General features: G+C 41.8%; 1 protein-coding gene across 1 annotated transcript in view; it reads right to left on the bottom strand.

Moving 5' to 3' along the window:
* Positions 1–4909: 4909 nt before the first annotated feature.
* The window catches only part of Gtf2h1 (general transcription factor IIH subunit 1), a 28517-nt gene continuing 12100 nt past the window's right edge, over positions 4910–21326 (bottom strand). The window contains exons 5-15 of the mRNA XM_021192964.2: positions 19877–19970; positions 18126–18275; positions 17934–18013; positions 14448–14575; positions 14263–14350; positions 12792–12880; positions 11539–11656; positions 10547–10637; positions 9999–10114; positions 7732–7824; positions 4910–5340 (exon numbers count right to left, since the gene is read on the bottom strand). Coding sequence (XP_021048623.1) covers positions 5254–5340; positions 7732–7824; positions 9999–10114; positions 10547–10637; positions 11539–11656; positions 12792–12880; positions 14263–14350; positions 14448–14575; positions 17934–18013; positions 18126–18275; positions 19877–19970 — 1134 coding nt within the window. The 3' untranslated portion in view covers positions 4910–5253. The remainder of the gene's footprint in view (positions 5341–7731; positions 7825–9998; positions 10115–10546; positions 10638–11538; positions 11657–12791; positions 12881–14262; positions 14351–14447; positions 14576–17933; positions 18014–18125; positions 18276–19876; positions 19971–21326) is intronic.

Here is a 21326-nt window from a genome sequence, read left to right as displayed (position 1 = left end):
TCTGTAGACCAGGCTGGCCTCGAACTCAGAAATCCGCCTGCCTCTGCCTCCCGAGTGCTGGGATTAAAGGCATGCGCCACCACGCCCGGCCCAAGTCCATTTCTTGACTATCACCAGCATGTAGGTGAGCCTCGTTTGATTTGCTCATGCTTACTGTAACTGGTACACTAGGACTTAGGTTTGCACGTTTACTATTTATTCCCGTGATCACAGCTGCGTAAAATTTTATACAAAATTTACCTGTACTTCCAACTTCACTCACTTCAAAGGAGTGGAGGCAGGGGCCTGGGGAGGCAATTCATGCCGTGTTGCTTTGGGAGGGTGGGAGGAGCTCCTATTTTTAAAGACCAGGTATGGCCATATGGCCCTGGATAGCCCAGCACTCATGACAAAGGTCAGGGTGGCCTGAAATCTGCAGTGTTCCTTCTGCCTCTGCCTTCCTAGGATTACAGGTGTGCCACCCTGCCTGGCAAGGGGCTGGATCTGTCACAAGTAAATGAAAGACTGTACTAAAACAGAGTTTTGTGACTGTCAAGTTTGAGAACCACTAGATGGCAAGATTTCCAGTCTCTTCGGTGACTTTAGTCCACATTCAAACAGGGAGGTGGATTACACACACGGCTAATCACGCCTTAATCAGGTTAAGGTAATGCCCCAGCTCTGGACAGTTTAAGAGCTGAAAATAACTAAGACTGCCCTGGCCTCTAGGACTCAAACAGCTGAGTCTTGAACAAGCTAAACTGGGAAAGGGCAGAGGTAACCCTGAGGAATCCCAGGCAAGACCTGACACTGGAGACAGCGGATCTAAGTTTAAAACTGGCAGCTTTCCAGCTTGGCTCTAGTGTATGCAGCACAGGAGGGTACTTCCCGGGTAGTTAGCAACCTTTCCAGAATGAAGGAAATATCACCAAGTCACGTAGTATGAGTTCAGACTAATCTTAAGAACCTTAGTTAGCTGTATCAGCTTCTTTGCAGGTGAGACACACTTCCGAAACCATCAGCTAACTCAGTTAAGCCTTACTATATTTGTTTTATGTGCATGAGTGCCTGCATGTAAATGCACCACGTACATGCTGGTGCTCACAGGAGAACCCTGGAACTAACAGGTCTGAGCTGCCACGTGGCTTCTGGGAAACAAACTTGGGTCCTTTGCCAGGGCGGCAGTGCTCATAACTACTGAACCATTTAACGCCACATCACTTCTAATCTATAGAACAATCATCAGGATCCTCTGCGTCACTGGCTGCTTTGACTAAGAAGTGAGATACAGCAGTTATGTGTTCTGAACAGGTCTGGTTTATGACAGCCCTGTGAACTGCCATTACCATCCAGAAACTTGGGGTGATATTGGGCTTTTCAGTGGTTAAGCTTCATTTTTGTATTTTTAAATTACACTTAAGAATTTTATCGTTATGTTGCCTGATTTATGTATGTGGCCCACATGTAGTGCTCACAGATCAGAGGCAGTTAGATTCTCTGGTACAGAAGTTACTAATAAACTACCATGTGGGTGCTGGGAACTGAAACTGGGTCCTCTACAAGAACAAGTGCTCTTAACTGCTGAGCCATCTCTCCAGCTTCTCAAGTTCATTAAAAACAAAAAACCCCACCACACACACACACACACACAAATGCCAGGCGGTGGTGGCAAACACCTTTAATCCCAGCACTTGGGAGGCAGAGGTAGGATCTCTGAGTTTGGGGCCAGTCTGGTCTACAGTTTCTCTGTATAGCACTGGCTGTCACAGAATTTCACTGTAAACTAGACTGGCCCCAAACTCAGAGATCTGCCTACCTCTGCCTCCCAAGTGCTGGGATTAAAAGTGCTGGCTAAAAATTATTTGTAATCATGTGTGTGTATGTGCACAGATGCAGGTGCCTACAAAGGTCAGAGGTACAGGATTCCCCTGGAGCTGAACTGACAGGTGCTATGTGTGCCTGATTTGGGTGCTGGGAATTGAACTCAGGTCCTCTCGAAGAACATTATGTACTCTAACTGCTGGAGCCATACATACCTCCAGCCCCAGCGTTCATTTTAAAGGGATCCCAAAGCTTAACTATTTAATGTAGAAGACAGAAGACCGACCTCCCTTCACTCCTTCACACTCCTGAGGCATGGTCACATGAGAGCGTTTTTTGAAGATAAATGTCTCAAGTAGCCCTTGAGAACTTCCAATTCTCCTGCCTTTACCCTCTCAAGGCACCACCAGGCCTTGGATGTCTTTTTTTTCCAAGATAGGGTTTCTCTGTGTAGCCCTGGCTATCCTGGAACTCACTCTGTAGACCAGGCTGGCCTCGAACTTAGAAATGCACCTGCCTCTGCCTCCCAAGTGCTGCGATTAAATCTAGGATCTCTGGCATGACATGAGGGTGTTTGTTATACAATCTGCATTCCCCCAGCCCCTGAAGTGACCCTTTCCACTCTGCTCATAGGGCTCCATTTCCTCACCTTCCTAGTCCAATTACTCCAAAACATGGCAGATTCTGGCTTCCCTGCCTGCCAGCCCTTTACTTAAATCACTACCATCCACATATACACCACACCCACACACTCACTATATAGATCTTATACAAGCAACTTCATACTCAAAACTTTTCTTCCATTTTTACCATACCTAACACATTGGATTCAGGTTTCTCACTTGGGTGTACAAAGCCATTTACAATCAGAATTAGAGATACTTTTCCAAGCCAGGTATGGTAGCTCAGGTGTGTAACTCCAGCAGTCAAGAGGCAGAGAGGCCACTTTAAGTTTGAGGCCTCTTGGTGTGCACAGTGAGTTCCAAATTAGCCTAAGCTCTATAGTAAGACCATTTCACTTACAACAACTAGCCCCAACCCTGGTACCCCTTTCCAGGCTCTGCTACACCCAACTCTGCAATTTTAATAAACTTTCCTCATTCCTCTAGCAGTTGGAAAGGGCTCCTCCTTAAAGTGAATGACTTCCACTATAAAGCTTTAAAACCAAGGCTGAGCTGGGATGTTCTGAGTTTTACTGTGTAGCTCAGACAGACCTGGGGCTCTGGACCCTCCTCTTTCCACCTTGAGTACTGGGATTACAGAAATGGTCTATCCTGTATGGCAAAAAATTTTAATGGTGTCTACCCCAGTTCCCTAAACTTGCCTTTTCTCAAGCTCCTTTATGAGCACCATTCCGGCTCTATTTCTTTGTGGCCCTGGCTGTCCTGAAACTTGCTCTGTAGACCAGGCTGGTCAACTCAAGAACTCTTGCCTGTGCCTGTGATTACAGGTGTGCCACCATACCTATTGCTGTATCATTTTCTCTAACACAACACTCCAGTTTTGCTTATGCTTGCCTATCCCAAAGACATCATTTCAAACCTTTTTTTCCCTCTCTACAATTAAACTGAGTAAACTTTGTTAGTAACATTTGAAAATGAAAAACACGCTGTGAAGGTGTAAAGTGATATGGCCTCTCTTCCTTTACCAGTTTGGAGTTTATGGAGGACACGGTCTCCTGCACGAATGCTATTGTAATAATCAGTGTGATAAGCTGGGTGGGGTGGCACAGGACTTTAGTCCCAGCACTCTGGAGGCAGAAGCAGGTGAATTCCTGAGTTTGAGGAATCCTAATTAAGGACAGCCAGGGCTACATCAGGCTGATGGTGGTGGTGGTGGCAGCTGCTTAGGCCTTTAATCTCAGTGCTCTGGAGGCAGAAGCAGGCAATTCTGAGTTACAGAGACAGACAACAGCTGGGACTATATACTGAGACCATTAAAAAATACACACCTTGCAGCCGGGCGAGGTGGCGAACGCCTTTAATCCCAGGACTCAGGGGGCAGAGGCAGGCGGATTTCTGAGTTCGAGGCCAGCCTGGTCTACAGAGTGAGTTCCAGGACAGCCAGGGCTANAAAAAAAAAAAAAAAAAGAATACACCTTGCAAATATAAATAAAAGAGGCAGCCAGGCAGTGGTGGCACATGCCTTTAATTCCAGCACTTGGGAGACAGAGGTAGGTGGATTTCTGAGTTCAAGGCCAGCCTGGTCTACAAAGTGAGTTCCAGTACAGCCAGGGCTACACAGAGAAACTCTGTCTCGAAAAACCAAAAAAAAAAACAAAACCTTCCTCAGAACAAGAAACTACAAGTGGTGGAAGTGGTGGCTGTCCAGTTAAAGGAGCACAGCACCTGGAGAAGGCTCTGCCTTTCAGGGTTTAATCCAAACACCTACAGTTGTTTGCAGAGGCAGGAGCTGACACAGGAGAACAGAGTGGGGCATGGACTCTGGGAACAGCACAGGTGTGTGTTACCAATGTTAGTGTCACACTTAGGCTCTTCAGTGACTGCAGTGACCCACGCACCAAGACAGTAGCAGTCAAGACTCCAAGAGAGGCAGGTATGAGAAACTTTCTTTATTTCTTCTAAACAGGTGAAAATAAGCAATTCTTATATTTCTCACTTGTAAGATTCTTTAAATTCTTAAAAATGCAATTTTTTTCTTTTCAAAGCACATGCCATCTTTAAAAAAATTCTCAGCAATATACATTTGCACCCAAGTAAATACATGCAGCATCATTGTCTCCTGACAATGGCCTGCACTGCCCCTCCGACTCCCGCACGTGTGCCTTCTACTTGGGGACTCAGAGCACAGGCTTCAGTGCACCACTTATTTCCGTAGGAAACACAGGACCAGTGGAGTCTTCTGATAACTGTTTCCTGATGGCTGAGCAACGACATCCGTCTGCCTCATTTAAAGCACTCTCTTTAACATGCTGAAGTAAGGAACGACTAGAACTCAGTAACATTTGAGGATCCCAGTGTGGGTCTGAGGAAGGACTCTTAGGGTTACCCTGTGCCACAAACTTAGGGAAAAAATTTACCCAGAAAACAAAACTGAAAAACTTAGATTTTTATCAATGCACCCTTTTAGTATTTTTTTCTTTTAATTATTTTTTTCTTAAATTTTGAAAGCAGCTTAACGTGAATGAAAAGCAGATCCTGAGTAACCGTGGTGAACAGTCTTTAAATACATGTACATGTACACATACATATATATTTGCAACTTAGCTCATTTTGGTTCTGCCTTGGTGTACCTCCCCAGAGTTAGGTGAATCCCGTCCCTTCCTTCTTTCAGTTCTCATGTGCAAGTACAACAGCATCAACTCTGGGAGTCGGCGGGCGTGCTGCAGATGTTTCCCCGGTGTGAGCATCTGCTTGTCCTCAGTCAGGTTTCCAGAGTCACTGCAGGTCAGTTTTTCTTCAACCCACAAAACCTGTGAGCACCATAAACGCTTCACGTCTTCTTCATCAGGCGCCGGGACTGCCACGCGTGGAGCTTGTTGTAGGCTGTCTGCAGCATCTCTTCTATGTGACTTACCAGCTGCAAGAGACAGGGAGACACTGCAGTGAGTAGTCAGGAAAGCTAATGCTTCATATCCAAGCCTGGCACACACTTACTTTCTAGCATAAACCCTCAAGCAAAGGTGCAACCACACCCTGTGCATGCACGAGATAGGTGGGAGGTGCAGTGCAGGATCTGGACAGTCACCAGCTCTATCTGGGTTATGATACTAGGCCTGGCCATTAACCAGCAGCACCAGAATGTGAAAGTTCCCATTGCTTTTATGCAATGAGAGCCAAACCAGGTTGATTTCTTGATTTATACACTGGTCAGCTGAAGAAGGTCAGAGCAGCAACAGCAACACTTTTTCTCTGAGACGCTCAGTCTGGCTTTGAACTTTCAGCAGCCTCCCCGCTCCTGTCTGAGTGCCACAGCCATAGGCACTCACTGTCAAACCTGACTCATCGCTAAACTTTTACTACTTTGAAGAGTTCTGCCGTCAGGGGTCTGACAAAAAGTCAAGTAACAGGAGCACACGAACTCTTGAGGTCAGAAAGCCTTGGAATATGCTTACATGGTTACAGTAAAGTCTTTCAAGTTTACCATTCTGGGAGGAAGGGGATAGACTTGAGGTGCTCTACATCCTTTAGCAGATCAGTGATTTTGATCTAAGAGAGAGATTTAAGTATGCCCCTATCCCAGCTGCATATGCAAGCCAGAAGCAGACCACGTGCCTAGAATGTGTACAGTGCACATTCAATCTTCAGCAACCCCACGTCTAATCCCCTTTCCCAGGACGGTGTGGCACTAGCTTTGTCTGGAAAATGCAGCAATTCCTTTCTGTTGACTGGTAGCAGTGGCTTTACAATACCAGTGAGATGTATTTCATATGCTACGATATGGCTACACATAGCCCGTGAATCCTCAACACAGTGCTGCAAACCCAATGAACTGAGGCGGCACAAAAGGCAGAGAACCTGCTTAGTGTTCTTGGCCTGCTGTAAGAGACACTCAAGGCTCACTGGGAAAAATCATAAGTCATCAAGATTTTGCTAAACTCCATTTCTGATCATCCTAGTTATAGCTAGACGTTATGTTTGTATATACTACTTCTCAGTCGGTTGCTCTCGAAGAAACCTCTTCAACATTTGTTCTAGTTCTGCTTGGAAACAATACTAAAAACCTTGTGCAAAGCAACCCTGCTCCACCACTAGCCTTATTGCTGTAGAGCAACCATCCACAGACAGCCCTGCTTCCTATCACTAACATTTTACCTGTCTGTCACTGCCAGGTTTGTAGTAACAGATTTTTTAGGACTATATATCTATAAATCTATCAAGAAAAACCAGAAGGCCAGAAGAGATGAAACTGGAGCCGAGCCTAATGGTCTGAGCTTGACCCCACATTCTACTTGGTTTGGAGAGAGAACAGACTCCTACAAGTTTCTTCTGAGTGTAGCATATACACACCTCCATCCTGCTTTAAGACACTACATAAAATAGAACAAAAAGAGAAGCAGTGGAATGATTCTCAGAAAGGCTGGTAGGAGGCACTGCTGAGAGGGCAGTGAGAATATTTTCACTAACTGGCAAGTATTTTTTTTTGGGATAGGTCTCATGTAACTGGGGCTAGTGTAGTGAGAATTCTGGAATTTTGGTTTCTAAAAACAACCAACCAAACAAAAAAACCAAACCAAACCAAACCAAGCAAGCAAACAAACAAAACCCAGAAATAGTATAGGAATATCTTTTGTTTTCAGTGCAATACCGGGCTGCTTTGCCTAAGCTAACTGATTTGCCTCATGCTCTAATAGAGAGGCACAGTTTCACCAACTGCAGATATAGTTTCCAAGACGGTGTGATGTTGGTGTTGGAATTCTGGCAACCTTTCATACAGTATATAACTGCTAGGGCCTGAGAGGTGGGGAGGGGTTGGTTGTGGTTTGTTAGTAGTTCTGCTCAAGAAAAAAAGACACTAGATTCAGAGACCCCTCCATCCCCATCCCTCATCCAGTGATGGGGGTAAAACTGGGGGGAAGCCGGGCGTGGTGGCGCACGCCTTTAATCCCAGGCAGAGGCAGGTGGATTTCTGAGTTCGAGGCCAGCCTGGTCTACAGAGTGAGTTCCAGGACAGCCAGGGCTACACAGAGAAACCTGTCTTGAAAAACCAAAAAAACCCAAAACAAACAAACAAACAAAAAACTGAGGGGAAGGGGAAGATAAAAGTGTGGGAAAAATAAGAACTCATAAAGTAGCAAAGGCCAGCTACAGGTTAGCTTAAGTATACATACTTTATATACTCTTTTGAATGCAGTGAATGTTTTAAAATTAAAAATAGCACCCAGAGCAAAGAAAAGAACAATGTACTCGCATACATGAGAACAAAGTTAATTTCATCATTCATCAGAAAGGGCAGACAACTGGGGCTTACATTTGTGCTTAAATACTGCCTCCGAATCTTTTCTTGGAATGGGCAGAGCTTTGTAACTTGGAACCGTTCCAAATTACTCTTCATTTTCACTACCTAAAAAAGATGAGAAACAATGTATTACAGAAAATTGTAAAGAACCTGCAGGAACTGAGAGAAACACTATCTTCTAAGAGGTGACTTCTGTTGAAATGTGTGTATTTCACTACTATCACTCATCTTTATGCTTAGAATTTATGCCCCACATTTTTAGTCATGTGAACATAAACCTTTGCAAAGAATCAGTTCATTACCACTTTAATGTGAACATCTTTTGTTCAGTAAATAATCGTCTCAATCCCTGTCAAAATTACATGAACATAAACATATGCAGAGGCAGTTCAAAACATCTTTTACTCAGTAAATACTTGTCTCAGTCACCACTTTAAATGGCCACACAATGTTTGACTTGTGTGACTAAACCATGCTTTCTCATCCAGTTCTCCTCTGGTAGGTATTTGAACCTTTTCTATTTTTTTTTCCCTCTACGAGACAGGGTTTCTCTGTGTAGCCCTGGCTGTCCTGGAACTCACTCTGTAGACCAGGCTGGCCTTGAACTCACTTTTCTACTGTTTTAATCTTACATGATAGCATGGGAACAATTTCTCTAGCTAAACATTTATATATATTTTAATTTTCTTAATGCAAGATTTTATTATTTAACTTCATGAATGGCTTTGAAAATGTATTTTTTATACATGTAAGTGTTTTGCCTGCAGGTATGCTGTGTGTGTCTTTTGCCCTCTGTTGGAACTAGAGTTATAAGTGATTACAAGCCACCATGTGAGTGCTGGGAACCAAACTCAGATCCTCTGCAAGAATAACTCTCTCAACTGCTGAGCCATCTTTTCAGGTCCAACTTTAAGGCAATTTATTGTTTTTTTTCAAGACAAGTTTTCTCTGTGTAGCCCTGGCTGTCCTGGTACTTGCCCTGGAGACCAGGCTGGCCTCGAACTCATTGAGATCCACCTAACTCTGCCTCCCAAGTGGTGGGATTTCAGGTATTTGGCCCCATTACTTGGCACTTTAAAATTTGAAATGAATTTAATACATATATATTTAGGTTAGTGTCTCACTACATAAACCCTGGATGCCTCGAACTTCCTATGTCGACCAGGCTATCTTCAAATTCAGAGTTGTGGAGTTAAAGGCTTGTGTCACCATTCCCTGGCTGATGTTTAAATCTTTTTTTTTTTTTTTTTTAAATTTAAATATTTTATTTATTTATTTATTATATGTAAGTACTCTGTTGCTCCAGAAGAGGGCGTCAGATCTTGTTACAGATGGTTGTGAGCCACCATGTGGTTGCTGGGATTTGAACTCAGGACCTTCGGAAGAGCAGTCAGGTGCTCTTACCCACTGAGCCATCTCACCAGCCCCTGATGTTTAAATCTTGAACTCAAGGTTTTATCTCCTCTGTTTGATTTTGACTCTAGCCTGCTTGTTTCTTGTATTCTCTAGAGTACTGCTTGTTAGGCCCTCTGACTATTGTTTTTATTAAGTAATTTTTAGACAGGATCTCATTGTGAAGCTGTTTGGCCTGGGACTTACTGCCTGCCTCAGTCTCCCAATCGGTGAGATTAAGTGTTCAGTGCCCCACCTGCCCCTTCTGCCCATTGTTTTAAAAAAGCTTCTAATGCATACTAAGCACATGCTCTGCCACCAGCTTCACCACCTACCCTGTCTTTTCCTTAATATTTGCTCAAAGAGCAATTTATATAGGGAAGCTAGTATTGCTACTGATGCTACAAATATTTTTGTTAACTGCTCTTTAATAGGCAACAGGAGTTTTAAACTTCAGACATTTGATGCTAGAGCTTGGGACACAATTTTGTGGTAAAGCACTTTTGTGGCATGTCTGTATCTCTGGGGTTAACCCTAGGACTACGAAGAGAAGAAAAAAAATCTAGTGCTGTTAGATATCAGTTTTTACTTGTGATTTTAATGAATAACAAATGTATCAAATAAACAGCAAGCTGAGTCTGTTTTCCAATTGTTTATAGTCTAGAGGTAGAGTGGCTAAACTGTATGCTCAGAGTTATACAACTGCCATGGCTCAATTTCCTAATCTACAAAATGGGAATTATGACCAAAACCTTCTCCATAAAGACACAGGGAGGCTTACATGATGTATGGATGCCTAACAGTCATACTAAGCTGGCCCATTGTAATGCATGTTTACCTCTCAGTCACTACCACAGCAGCTGGTTGTATTTACAATCAGTTCTAACCTTTTCTTCTAGGAATGGTGTATTAACAGGAAAGCAAGACCAAAAATGCCGCAGAAGTTCCCCAACAGCCACATACAAGTGTTTCAGTTCAGACTGAATATCGTTTGGCACCATCTCTGCAAAAAGAAGAAGAGAGCCCTAGGGCAACAGCTACTCCCAGTGCTAAAAGCGAGCACTCTAGGTGCCGAATGTAAAGTTCAGCAGAGCAGTGTATGCACAACTTGAAGGAGGTCAAACTTTCAGCAAAATATCCCAACCCACTAAAGAAAAATTAACACAGTGCTGGTGAGGTCTCAGTGGGTACAGACGCTTACTGCCAAGCCTGGCAACCTGAGCCCAGGAACTTACAGAGAGAGAGGAGAGAACTGACTCTTGTAAGTTGCTTTCTGACTTCATATACCACAACCTCCACATGTGCCATGGCACCCTGACAAATTTTCTCACCCCCAATAAAGAAATGAAAAAACACAAACCAGCACAGCCTTAGCGTTTCTTTAGCACTAACTGAAGCAAAGAGGGAAAGAGAGAGGAGGTGGCCCACCACGTACGGTTTACGGCTTGCTGTGTCCCTCCCTGCATAAGTGCTCCTCCAGGTGACAGGGCTGTGATGGCGCTACTAGCAGCACTGCTTGAGAGGACCTGCAAGAAAGGAGTCAGGAACCGACTTACCTCCCTCTAGCATCTGCTCAATAGTTGTTTTACTCCCATGCAAATACATTATGCACAGCAACCAGAATGAACAACATTTCTGGAGGCTAGAAACAGTCTGTGTAGAAAACCCATCTGCCAGGAATATAGCAGACCCCATAACAGAACCTTAAAAACAAACAAACAAAAAATTCAGGCTCCTTGGAGCTGAGTTACAAGTGGCTGTGAAACCCACTGTGGGTTCTGGAGCCCAGTGTGAGTTTTTTGAAACAAGAACAGCACACATTGTTAGTTTCTGAACCACTTAACCTCTCTGCCTGCTACAATTCCGACTTCTGAGGCTTTAGTTAACTGTGGTCGGACATTACTAAATAGGGGTAGTAAGATATTTCCGTTTGTAAAGATGCTTGCTGCCAAGGTTTACAACCTGAATCCAATCCCTGGGACCCACATGGTAGACAGAGTCAAGCTGTCCTATTGCTTGGAGTTCTGCAACTGCTTTGGCTCTCAGTATCCTAATCTATGGGTCTGAGTTTTACACATACACAACTATTTACATACAGCTCCTAGTCCACTATAAATTTTCCCAAAAATGGCCTCACAAAAAACAGTATAAAAAGCAACAAATGAGCCAAGCAGTGGTGGCGCACACCTTTATTCCCAGCACTTGAGAGGCAGCGGCAGGTGAATTTCTGAGTCCGAGGCCAGCCTGGTCTACAGAGTGAGTTTCAGGACAGCCAGGGCTACACAGAAAAACCCTGTCTCGAAAAAAACAAAACAACAAAACAAACAAAAGCAACAAATGTTCAGCTATACAGTTCAACTAGCTATGCTTACAACCTGAGGTAGCAGCTACAAGAATTCTGGCCTTAAAACAGTAGAAGTCACCTACCTGAGTTAACTTGGGTGTATAAGCTTCCATTTCTTGTCTAATACTTTGAAAAGAATTAATAATGTCCTGACTTGTTGCATACTGTAGTGACTGAATTGGAGTAGGACCATGATAATACCTGGATATAGCACAGAAGTAACCAATTATATAGAGTAAAGGGTTCCATATCTGTATTTCAAATATTTTTATATCAACAAAATATTTCCTTACAGCAAAACATGATACTACAATTAAAGAAATTTCATGTTTGAGTTTTATTTTTTTAAAAGAACTATTTATTGTATGTATATGAGTATACCATCGCTGTCCTCAGACACACCAGAACAGAGCACCGGATCCCATTACAAATGACTGTGAGCCACCATGTGGGCACTGGGAATTGAACCCAGGTCCTCTGGAGGAGCAGTCAGTGCTCTTAACCATTGAGACATCTTTCCAGTCCTAGCTTTATTTTCATTGTTAGTTCTATACTATGTGTTTGTGGGCAGGGATGTGCATGTGGGTGCAGGTGCTTGTAGAGCCCAAATGTTGGATCCCTGGAGCTGGCATTCCAGATAGTTGTGAGTCACTTTTGGGTGTTTGAAATCAAACTAAGGTCCTCTGTATGACCAACATGAGTTCTTTGTCACTGAGCCATCTCTCCAGCCCTTGTAATTCAATTTCTATAAAAGGCAGAAAGAAAAAAACTATGAAAATTCAAAATTTGAACCTGTGAGATGGCTCAGTGGGTAAAAGACCTGCTGCCAAATGTGATGACTTGAGTTGGGTCCCAAGTGGAAGAAGGGAACTGATCCAAAGCTGACCCCGACTCTCACACTTGCTGTGGTACATAAATATACACTGTGTAATAAAAATTACGTTTTCTTGACCTTAATCATTTAGGATGTATTCCAGGTATGTATAAAGTTAAAAAAAAAGGATTTATTTTATTAATGTTTAGTCTATATATATATATATATATATATCTGCACCACATGTGTGCCTGGTGTCAGGAGGGAGTTCGATCCCCTGGAATTTGCATTCTGAATGAGTCTTATTATTAGCTCAGGCTAGCCTTCAATTTGCTGTACAGCTGAGGATATCCGTGAACTACTGCTTCTCCTACTTAAGTCACGGTTGCATACAATTACACAGCAAACTTTTAAAGAAATTTGTATATTGCACTTTTATGGCAACAAACTGACTTTAGACTTGCAGAGTTCACCCTGCAATGATTGTTGCGTAAGTGTTTCACTTCCATCAGTCAAACTGACCTGTCTGACTTCTTGAGATTCAATGCAATCGTTTTCACAGAATTGTTGTTTCCCAAATCTTCATATTCAATGGACTCCTGTAACTTTGCCTGCAATTAATGATATGATGTTAGAAAACTAACTGAAATTTCAGAGCATGAAAAATAAAGCCCTTCCACCATGGTTAAGCCAGTATTTTCGCCAATAACCAACATGAAGTAAGTACTGGTTCCTACATTTTGGTCATACCAGTTATTATATACAAAACAATTTCTCCCAGACAAAGTCTCTCTGTGTAGTCCTGGCTGTTATGGATCCCTCTGTAGACCAGGCTGGTTTTGAATTGAGAGATCCACCCGCCTCCGCCTTCTGAGTGCTACATTAAAGGCATGGGCCACCATACTTGGACTTCCTTCCTTTTTTTTTTTTTTTTTTTTTAAATATATGAGTTATATGTAGTCTATGAGACATAGACTTTTGATCCTTCTATCTGTCTGCTAAAGGCTAGGATTATAGGCATACCCTACCATATCTGATGCTGTGAGCTCTTTTTAAAGTAATAGATATTCTCTATTTTGAATTGGGCCATACATATCCTGCTACAAGCTGAAAATACTGGACGCTGAAATGTGTTTTTAGCCCGATAAAGCTATCACAAAAATAAGATTAGGCTCATTTGATTGTTTGGGGAACTGAACCTAGCCCCCTGTGAATCTTCAGTAAACTATTTACCACTAAGCTATATCCTATTAATTTTAACAAAGTAACACTAGCCACACAGGCCTCAGCTATATGGATATGCCACAGACACGGCCCCTCCTTCCCTTAAGTGTAAAAATGGAAGAGTATAAACTTTAAAGTTTTCTTATGCACTGCTGACAGGCATCTAAGTAAGTATCCTTTCTATAGATGGGAAGAAGAGACCTGTAAGAAACCAAGTAAAGAGCAAGCAGCTACTGTAATGGGAGGACTATTTAACTTACTTTGTAAACAAAACAAAAACCCCACAAAACTTTCTATCCACTGTCTTTGTTAAATACTTTCCCCAGAAAACAGAATCACACATGCACACACAAAATTGATGAGTATGTACACAAAGGGAGGGGAAAGCTGGATAAACTACTGATCAGAACTAAATCAAGAGCCGGGCGTGGTGGCGCACGTCTTTAATCCCAGCACTCGGGAGGAAGAGGCAGGCGAATTTCTGAGTCCGAGGCCAGCCTGGTCTACAGAGTGAGTTCCAGGACAGCCAGGGCTACACAGAGAAACCCTGTCTCAGGGGAAAAAAAAAAAAAAAAAAAGAACTAAGTCAATGGAAAGTTAGCCACTTCAGTCTATGCAGAGTTTCATAATGTTCTACAATGAGGGAAATAGCTCTGCCATCTCTGTTAAGAAACCAAAACTGCCCCTAGGAAACAAACAATATAAAGAATTGAGGTCCTTATATCCAGAGATACACAATCCCCAAATGGCCTAGCTTTGATACCCATACCCTTTTGACTGCTGGCTGAAAGCAGTCTGTATCTCCAGAACTTCCATCCACGCTGCTGGGCTCACCATTCTGTCCATTTTGTGCTTGTCTGAAAAAGAAATGGAGACAAAGCTCATGTTAAAACTGCTGAACTTCACTTGGTTATTCTGAAGAAGTCAGCGACAGTTTCTACATGTATACTTAACTGTTTTCTGAGACCAGCAGCCAGGACCATGGCACTGTGGTGGTTAAACCTTTTGATGATGGCAGCATTACTATTCTCCTTTATGCATTTGGAATTGGAAGTAGATGGCACAGAGGAAATGCCATAGCCCTGTGAAAAACAATTTAGTAAACAAAATGAAGTACATGATTGGATGCCTAGATATGGAGCACATACTTGGAATCCCAGTACTGGGATGTGGAAGTAGGTGAAGCCCTAGGTCTTGCTTGCCACTCTGCACAGACTACCCTGCACAGACCTGGTCTCATGTAACAGCCTGGCAAGATGTGCCCATTGGTGTAACAGGCATCAGTATTATGAGGGTAACTAACTGCTTGCTGATTGGACTTCAGGACTTATCTACAGGAAGTACTCATGCTTGGTGCAGCTAGTCTGATTAAGAGCTGGTGGCTAGAGTGATCACAGGTCCAAAGCAGTGAACCCGCTACCATCAATCTGTTAAATGGACATACGGTGAAAATGTTTTCTAAGTATCTCATGTTCATACTCATATATTGGCACTGACAGTTTTCATCAAAGAAGTCTCATAAAAAAGTAAAAAATAGGGCTGGAGAGATGACTCAGTAGTTAAGAGCACTGACTGCTCTTCCAGAGGTCCTGCATCAATTCCCAGCAACCACATGGTGGCTCACAACCATCTATAATGGGATCTGATGTCCTCTTCTGAAGACAGCTACAGTGTACTCAGATACATAAAGTAAATATTTAAAGATTTATTTTTAGTATATGATTACACTGTACTGTCTTCAGATACACCAGAATCTTAAAAAAAAAAAAACAAAAAAACATAAAAATTAAAAAGTTAGATTTGATGGAACACTTCTTTACTCCCCAGCACTCAAGAGGCAAACAGATCTCTTTTTCATTTTAATATTTATTTATTGATTGATGTATGTGATTATACTGATCTCATTACAGATGGTTGTGAGCCACAATGTGGTTGTGGGAATTGAACTCAGGACCTCTGGAAGAGCAGTCAGTGCTCTTAACCACTGAGTCATCTCTCCAGCACAAGCAGGCAGATCTTTAAGTTTGAGGCCAGGTATATAGAGAAACCCCCGTCTTTGGGAAAAAAAAAAAGTTTTTCTTTTGAGATTATGATATAAACACTCTTCCCCTTCTATCTTCCAAAATTTCCCATACCCCTTCTTGCATTCCTCCAAATTCATTCATCTTTCCTTAATTACTGTTATATGTACATATGTATAGCTTCTTATTGTAGAGTACCAAGGACATAAAGTCCTGAAAATAAGGGACAGTAGAGAGCTTGGCCCTTCAGGGAATTTATTTCACACTTCTAAGGCTTAAGGACCATGGTAGAATGGTAGAACAGGCACAAAGAACGGGAGAGTCGGAGGATGGAGAGGCGTTGCTGACATCTTCTGGATATGAGGCCACTGCTGCAGTCTTTTCAGTTATTCCACAAGACCCACATGAAACTGGGTACCAATATTTCATCATGGAAGGGTAAAGAGCCCATGACCACTGACAGTCAATTGCCCTTGGGGAAAGGAGTGTCACTTTTTTTTTTTTTTTTTTTTAAAAGGTTTTTTGAGACAGGGTTTCTCTGTATAGCCCTGGCTGTCCTGGAACTTACTTTGTAGACCAGGCTGGCCTCGAACTCAGAAATCTGCCTGCCTCTGCCTCCAGAGTGCTGGGATTAAAGGCGTGCGCCACCATGCCCAGCGGAGTGCCACTTTTTTTTTGTCACTGACAAGTTGCCTATGTTCCAGTAATTAAACTCCTACCCATACACATGAAAGGGACCTTAACAAAACTCAGTGGGTTTCGCACACACAAACAATAGGAGAGGTGGTCTTTTTGGGAAGAGAAGGGACAGCAGGGTATTGGGGTACACGAAACTAAAATTCATTATATCCATGTACACCACTGTTTAAAGAAATAGAAAAATAGGCCGGGCAGTGGTGGTGCACGCCTTTAATGCCAGCACTTGGGGAGGCAGAGGTAGGCGGATTTCTGAGTTCGAGGCCAGCCTGGTCTACAGAGAGAAACCCTGTTTCAAAAAACCAAAAAAAGAAATAGAAAATAGCAAAGGTAGATAGAAGCTGAGATCAATAACTGATGGTGGCCCTGCCTCTGAACATACGTGTACACACACCACACACACACACACACACACACACACAGAGACACTGAACAAACAAACACATGGAGACTTAACTTCTGGTTTTATTATATTTTCTAATTGTTAGTCTAGGCAGGCAATCAATTTTTAAGGTGTAACTATAGTTAACCCAGCAGAAATCCACACCGGCCTCTCTGTTTTCTTCACAATTTTACCTCCAGGGGGGGGAAAAAAAAAAAGACACTAGTCTTTTCATTTGACAAGTGCCAATCTGCTCTCAGCAAAGTATGGGTACCATGAGGCTGCCTTGTCTTGTAAGCCAGTTCATCAAGGTTAGGAAACAAGCTATGAGGGAACATGATCAACATTACTGGAGGGGAGGTGACTCAAAGTCACTACCCAAGGAAATGTTAAAATGCTTCTTAAAATATGGAAGAGCCACAAACAGGTTTACGAGGATCATCAAAGGTTGGCTTCATTCTGCATGTGAAACATCTAAGCAGAGGTACCAGACACTTGCAAAGTAAGAGCACTTGCAAATCGAGCAAGCTCTGTTCCCAGCACCCATATGGCAACTCCTAACTGTACCTCCAACTCCAGGGGAATCTGATGTCCTCTTTTGACATTCATGGCCACCTAGATGCACATATTCAGTTAAACAGGCAGGCAAACTAAAAAGAAAAATTTCATAAAAACAAAAAAACTATCTAATTAGTAAATGACAATCATAAAGTTGGTAAATGATTTAGGACCTTTGGAGTCAGATGAGGACTATATGGGATAATCATTACTTAATTAGTATCCAAAGAAATGAGTTGGAGGCCTAAAATCATAACCTGGAAGGATTAAAACAAGTAAAGGCTGGTAGATAAACAATCAACACATGTATGCTTGCTTATTAATATTCACCCTCATTTCTTTAGATTAAAATTTTACTAGAAAGAGGTGAGTCCAGTCCTGTTCATGGAAAAACTTAAAAATTCTCTCTTAAAAGCATTAAGCAATTCTCAGTGAACTCAGTTCTCTAAGGCAATGTTAACTTATTTATGATACGTGTATGTATGATGCACATGTGTGAGCATGGGTGCTCATGTGGGGGTTACAGGACAAGGTTTGGGAGGTGGTTCATTCCTACCACTTCCACTGAGCCAACTTACTGGTATCCTAAGACCAACAGCAGTACCCAAATAGGAATCAACCCCAGGGCCTACTGAGTACTAAAAAGCACTTCTGAGAACCTAACAGTACTCTGCTTAGTTTCGGATAGTACAGGTGGAGCAGCTAATTTAGGGCATATACATAAATAACACTGAAAACCAGGAAAAGATCATTTTGTCATTATGTCCCTTTATTAATACTTACCTCGTCTAATGGCTTATCTTCCAACGATGTCAAATCTAGCATTGGGTTTTTCACTCCTAATGAAATCATTGTTTTTAATCCTAGAAAAATCAGTGAAAACATAGGTTTAAAGCTCATCATTCTAAGATATATTTAAAACTTTATGAATAGCTCCAACAGTCAAGAATGGCAAGGCGTCAGGGCACCACTTACCCTTCTCATCTATTTTGGCACATTCTGCAAAGAGGTCCTTTGATCCTGTATTTAGTCGGTCCCTGTGAAAATAATGGGACTGGAAAAAGCGTGTCCAGAACTCCTTTTCTGTCATGTTGTGTGGTACAGTTTCTGCATATTTCATTTTTACTGTGGGAGGGAAAATTCCATATAAGATATCTTATATAGTGAGTTCCATTTCTTAAGAACCTTCTAATTCTTAGTAACTGGATAAAAACTAAAGGCTCTCGTGATAGTCTTACCTTATGCACTATAGAATTATAAATATGAAATTAAATTTAACAGATTTAGGTGAGGTATCATTTATGACTTCTCACAAACTGTGGACATTATTATATACTGCAAAGATTTAAAAAAAAAAAAAAAAAAAAAAGCAAACCTGGAAATCAAACCTTATACTACAAGGCACTGTTAGTTGGTGGGAGAATAAACCTTTCATACCCATTATTCCACTCCTCCACTCTCCAGAAGCTCCCAGTAATGATCAGAGTTCAGAGACATTAGGTTTGCCATTTACTGTCTAGGTGACCCTGAAGCAGATTATTTTCTTTGTACCTTGGTTCCTTATTTAAAAAATATTAACAGTACTGACTTCACAAAGTATTTATGATGATTAAATGTATATGGCAAAAGGCTTAGAATACCAAACACTACAGACTGTGAAGATATTCTAGAACAACAGTTCTCAAACTGTGGGGTGCAACCCCTTTGGGGGAGTTTCATATCAGATACAGTATGATTCATAATTGCAAAACGACAGTTCTGAAGTAACAGTGAAAAGATTTTATGGTTGGAGGGGGGGGTCACAACATAAGGAACTGTAGTAAAAGGTCACAGTATTAGGAAGGTTGAGAACCACCGTTCTAATGGTAGCAAGCAACCATTATTGGACAACAGTATCTGGCTTAAGGAGCAGTGTTTAGTGAGAAGAGTAAACAGTGGCTCTCACTCTTGGCTACATATCATAAACCATCAGGGCTCGGCTCACGAGATGGGTTGGGCAGGTCACCACTGAAGGATAAAGCGGGAGTAGGATAGGACAGGTCACTTACTGAGGTTTGTAGCAGTTATCTCATTAGAATGACAGTTACCACATGCATGTGAAGGAAATATACACAAGATCTCCTGCTCTCCCCCAAATACAAGGATTACAGACGCATACTGACATTCCTGGCCTCCTATTCAAATTTTTGTTGAATGGGTATTTACTTTTCTTATTCTTTTTCTATAAAATAAATTTCATTTCCTAATGAAATGAACTAATGATTATTATTATTTTTTTTTATTAAAAAGTCTTGCTTTGTGTCTGTTTGACTTTTTTTTTTTAAGTCAAATGAGACCCATATAGCCACTAAATTACTTTTTTTTTTTTTTTTAAAGATTTATTTATTATATGTAAGTACACTGTAGCTGTCTTCAGACACTCCAGAAGAGGGCGTCAGATCTTGTTAGGTTTGGTTGTGAGCCACCATGTGGTTGCTGGGATTTGAACTCCAGACCTTCGGAAGAGCAGTCAGGTGCTCTTACCCACTGAGCCATCTCACCAGCCCGAACTAATGATTATAAAGCATTTACTGAGTCCATATCAGGAACTGGAAAAAATATTTTTACATATTCTACTGTATTTAATCAAGACTAAAAGAAACTTTTCATTGATAATAAATACATGACTCACCTAAACAATTCCTTTAATCATCTAAAGTTAAAAACCAGTAATTGACTTTTCTTACCTGCTGGATAGGTTCTAAATATAGATTCAATGATATCAGAAGTTAAATTATATCTCAGACCATTACAGCCATCTGTTTGGGGCCGGACATCAGCCTAAAACAAAGACCACACACATATGCACTTACATCTGTTAGCTATTTGAGAGTATGTTTAAGTTCCTGATGGATAAGACAGAGGTGAAACAGACTTTCTGAGCAAACTGCAGAGACAGCAGACCCCTCACTAACCAAATACACAGAGAGAGCATAAAGAAACTTGGACTTGTTTATCATAGTCCAGAAGACTTGTAAGTCTGCATCTTTGGAAGCCCGAAATGACCAAATGGACATGTTCAAGAGTGGCCAACACCAGAATCGACCCCAGCTTTAAAGCAGAGCTCCATTGTACAGTTGCCAAAATCTCTGTGAATCTTGACATAGTTAAATGGATATTATTAGCTAACTGATTTCCAGAGGAAAGGCTTTATGAATTTGACTTGCATTCTTAATCACCCAGAAACGTACTGAATTTATGTAACTGCTACTCATAGTTTTCAGTTTGTCTGTTGAGACAGGGATTCTATATAGTTAGGTTAGGCTGGAATTTTATGTAGCCCAGGATGACCTTGAACTCAAGACCCTCCTGCTCTGCCTCCCAAATACAGGGATTATGGACACACACTACCATTCCTAGTCACCCATTCAAACTTTTGTTGAATAAGCAAATAGTGTTCTCATTCTTTTCCTTAAAAGAAATTCATTTCTTAATTATGGATAAAACACAGCAATCACTTTACAAAAACACTAGAGTTATCTCTCTTCTCTTGGAAGTAGAGGCAGGAAGATAGCCTCTAGTGGGGCGTCAGCCAGGGCTATACAGCATGAACCTATCTCAATGTAAAAAAATACTTTTTGTATTAAAAGATCATGACTACCGTTGACAACAAAATTTCTTTTCCAGACAAGATTTCACTATGTACAAGTCTTGGAACTTACATATAGACCAAGCTTCCTTGAACTCAGGGATCCACCTGCTTTTGCCTCCTGGGTGCTAGGATTAAAAGGTCTGTGCCACCATGCTTGGTGACAACAAGTTTCACTAATTTATTTCAAAGAAAATGCCAAAACTTTCAAGAGAAATCATTCTGGCCTGAGAGTGGGTAAAGCACGGGAAGATTTGAGTATCAATGCCCAGATCCTACTTAAGCAAGCTGGATGCTGTAGCGCATGTATGTGAAAACCCAGTACAGTCACATGTAAATGGGAGGTGGAGATAGAAGGGACATTCAAAGAGTATGGGCCTGGCATATGCGGCAGAAAACATGAAACCCCAAACCCACAGGACACTTGACTTCAACAAAGCAGAAGCCAAGGACAAACACCTCAAGTTATCCTCTGACCTCCATATGTATACCGTATGTTTACACACACACACACACACACACACACACACACACACACACACACACAC

The sequence above is a fragment of the Mus pahari genome, chromosome 1, assembly GCF_900095145.1.
Source record: "Mus pahari chromosome 1, PAHARI_EIJ_v1.1, whole genome shotgun sequence".
In the NCBI taxonomy this organism is placed as follows: domain Eukaryota; kingdom Metazoa; phylum Chordata; class Mammalia; order Rodentia; family Muridae; genus Mus; species Mus pahari.
This window is presented reverse-complemented; position numbering and strand designations above follow the sequence as displayed.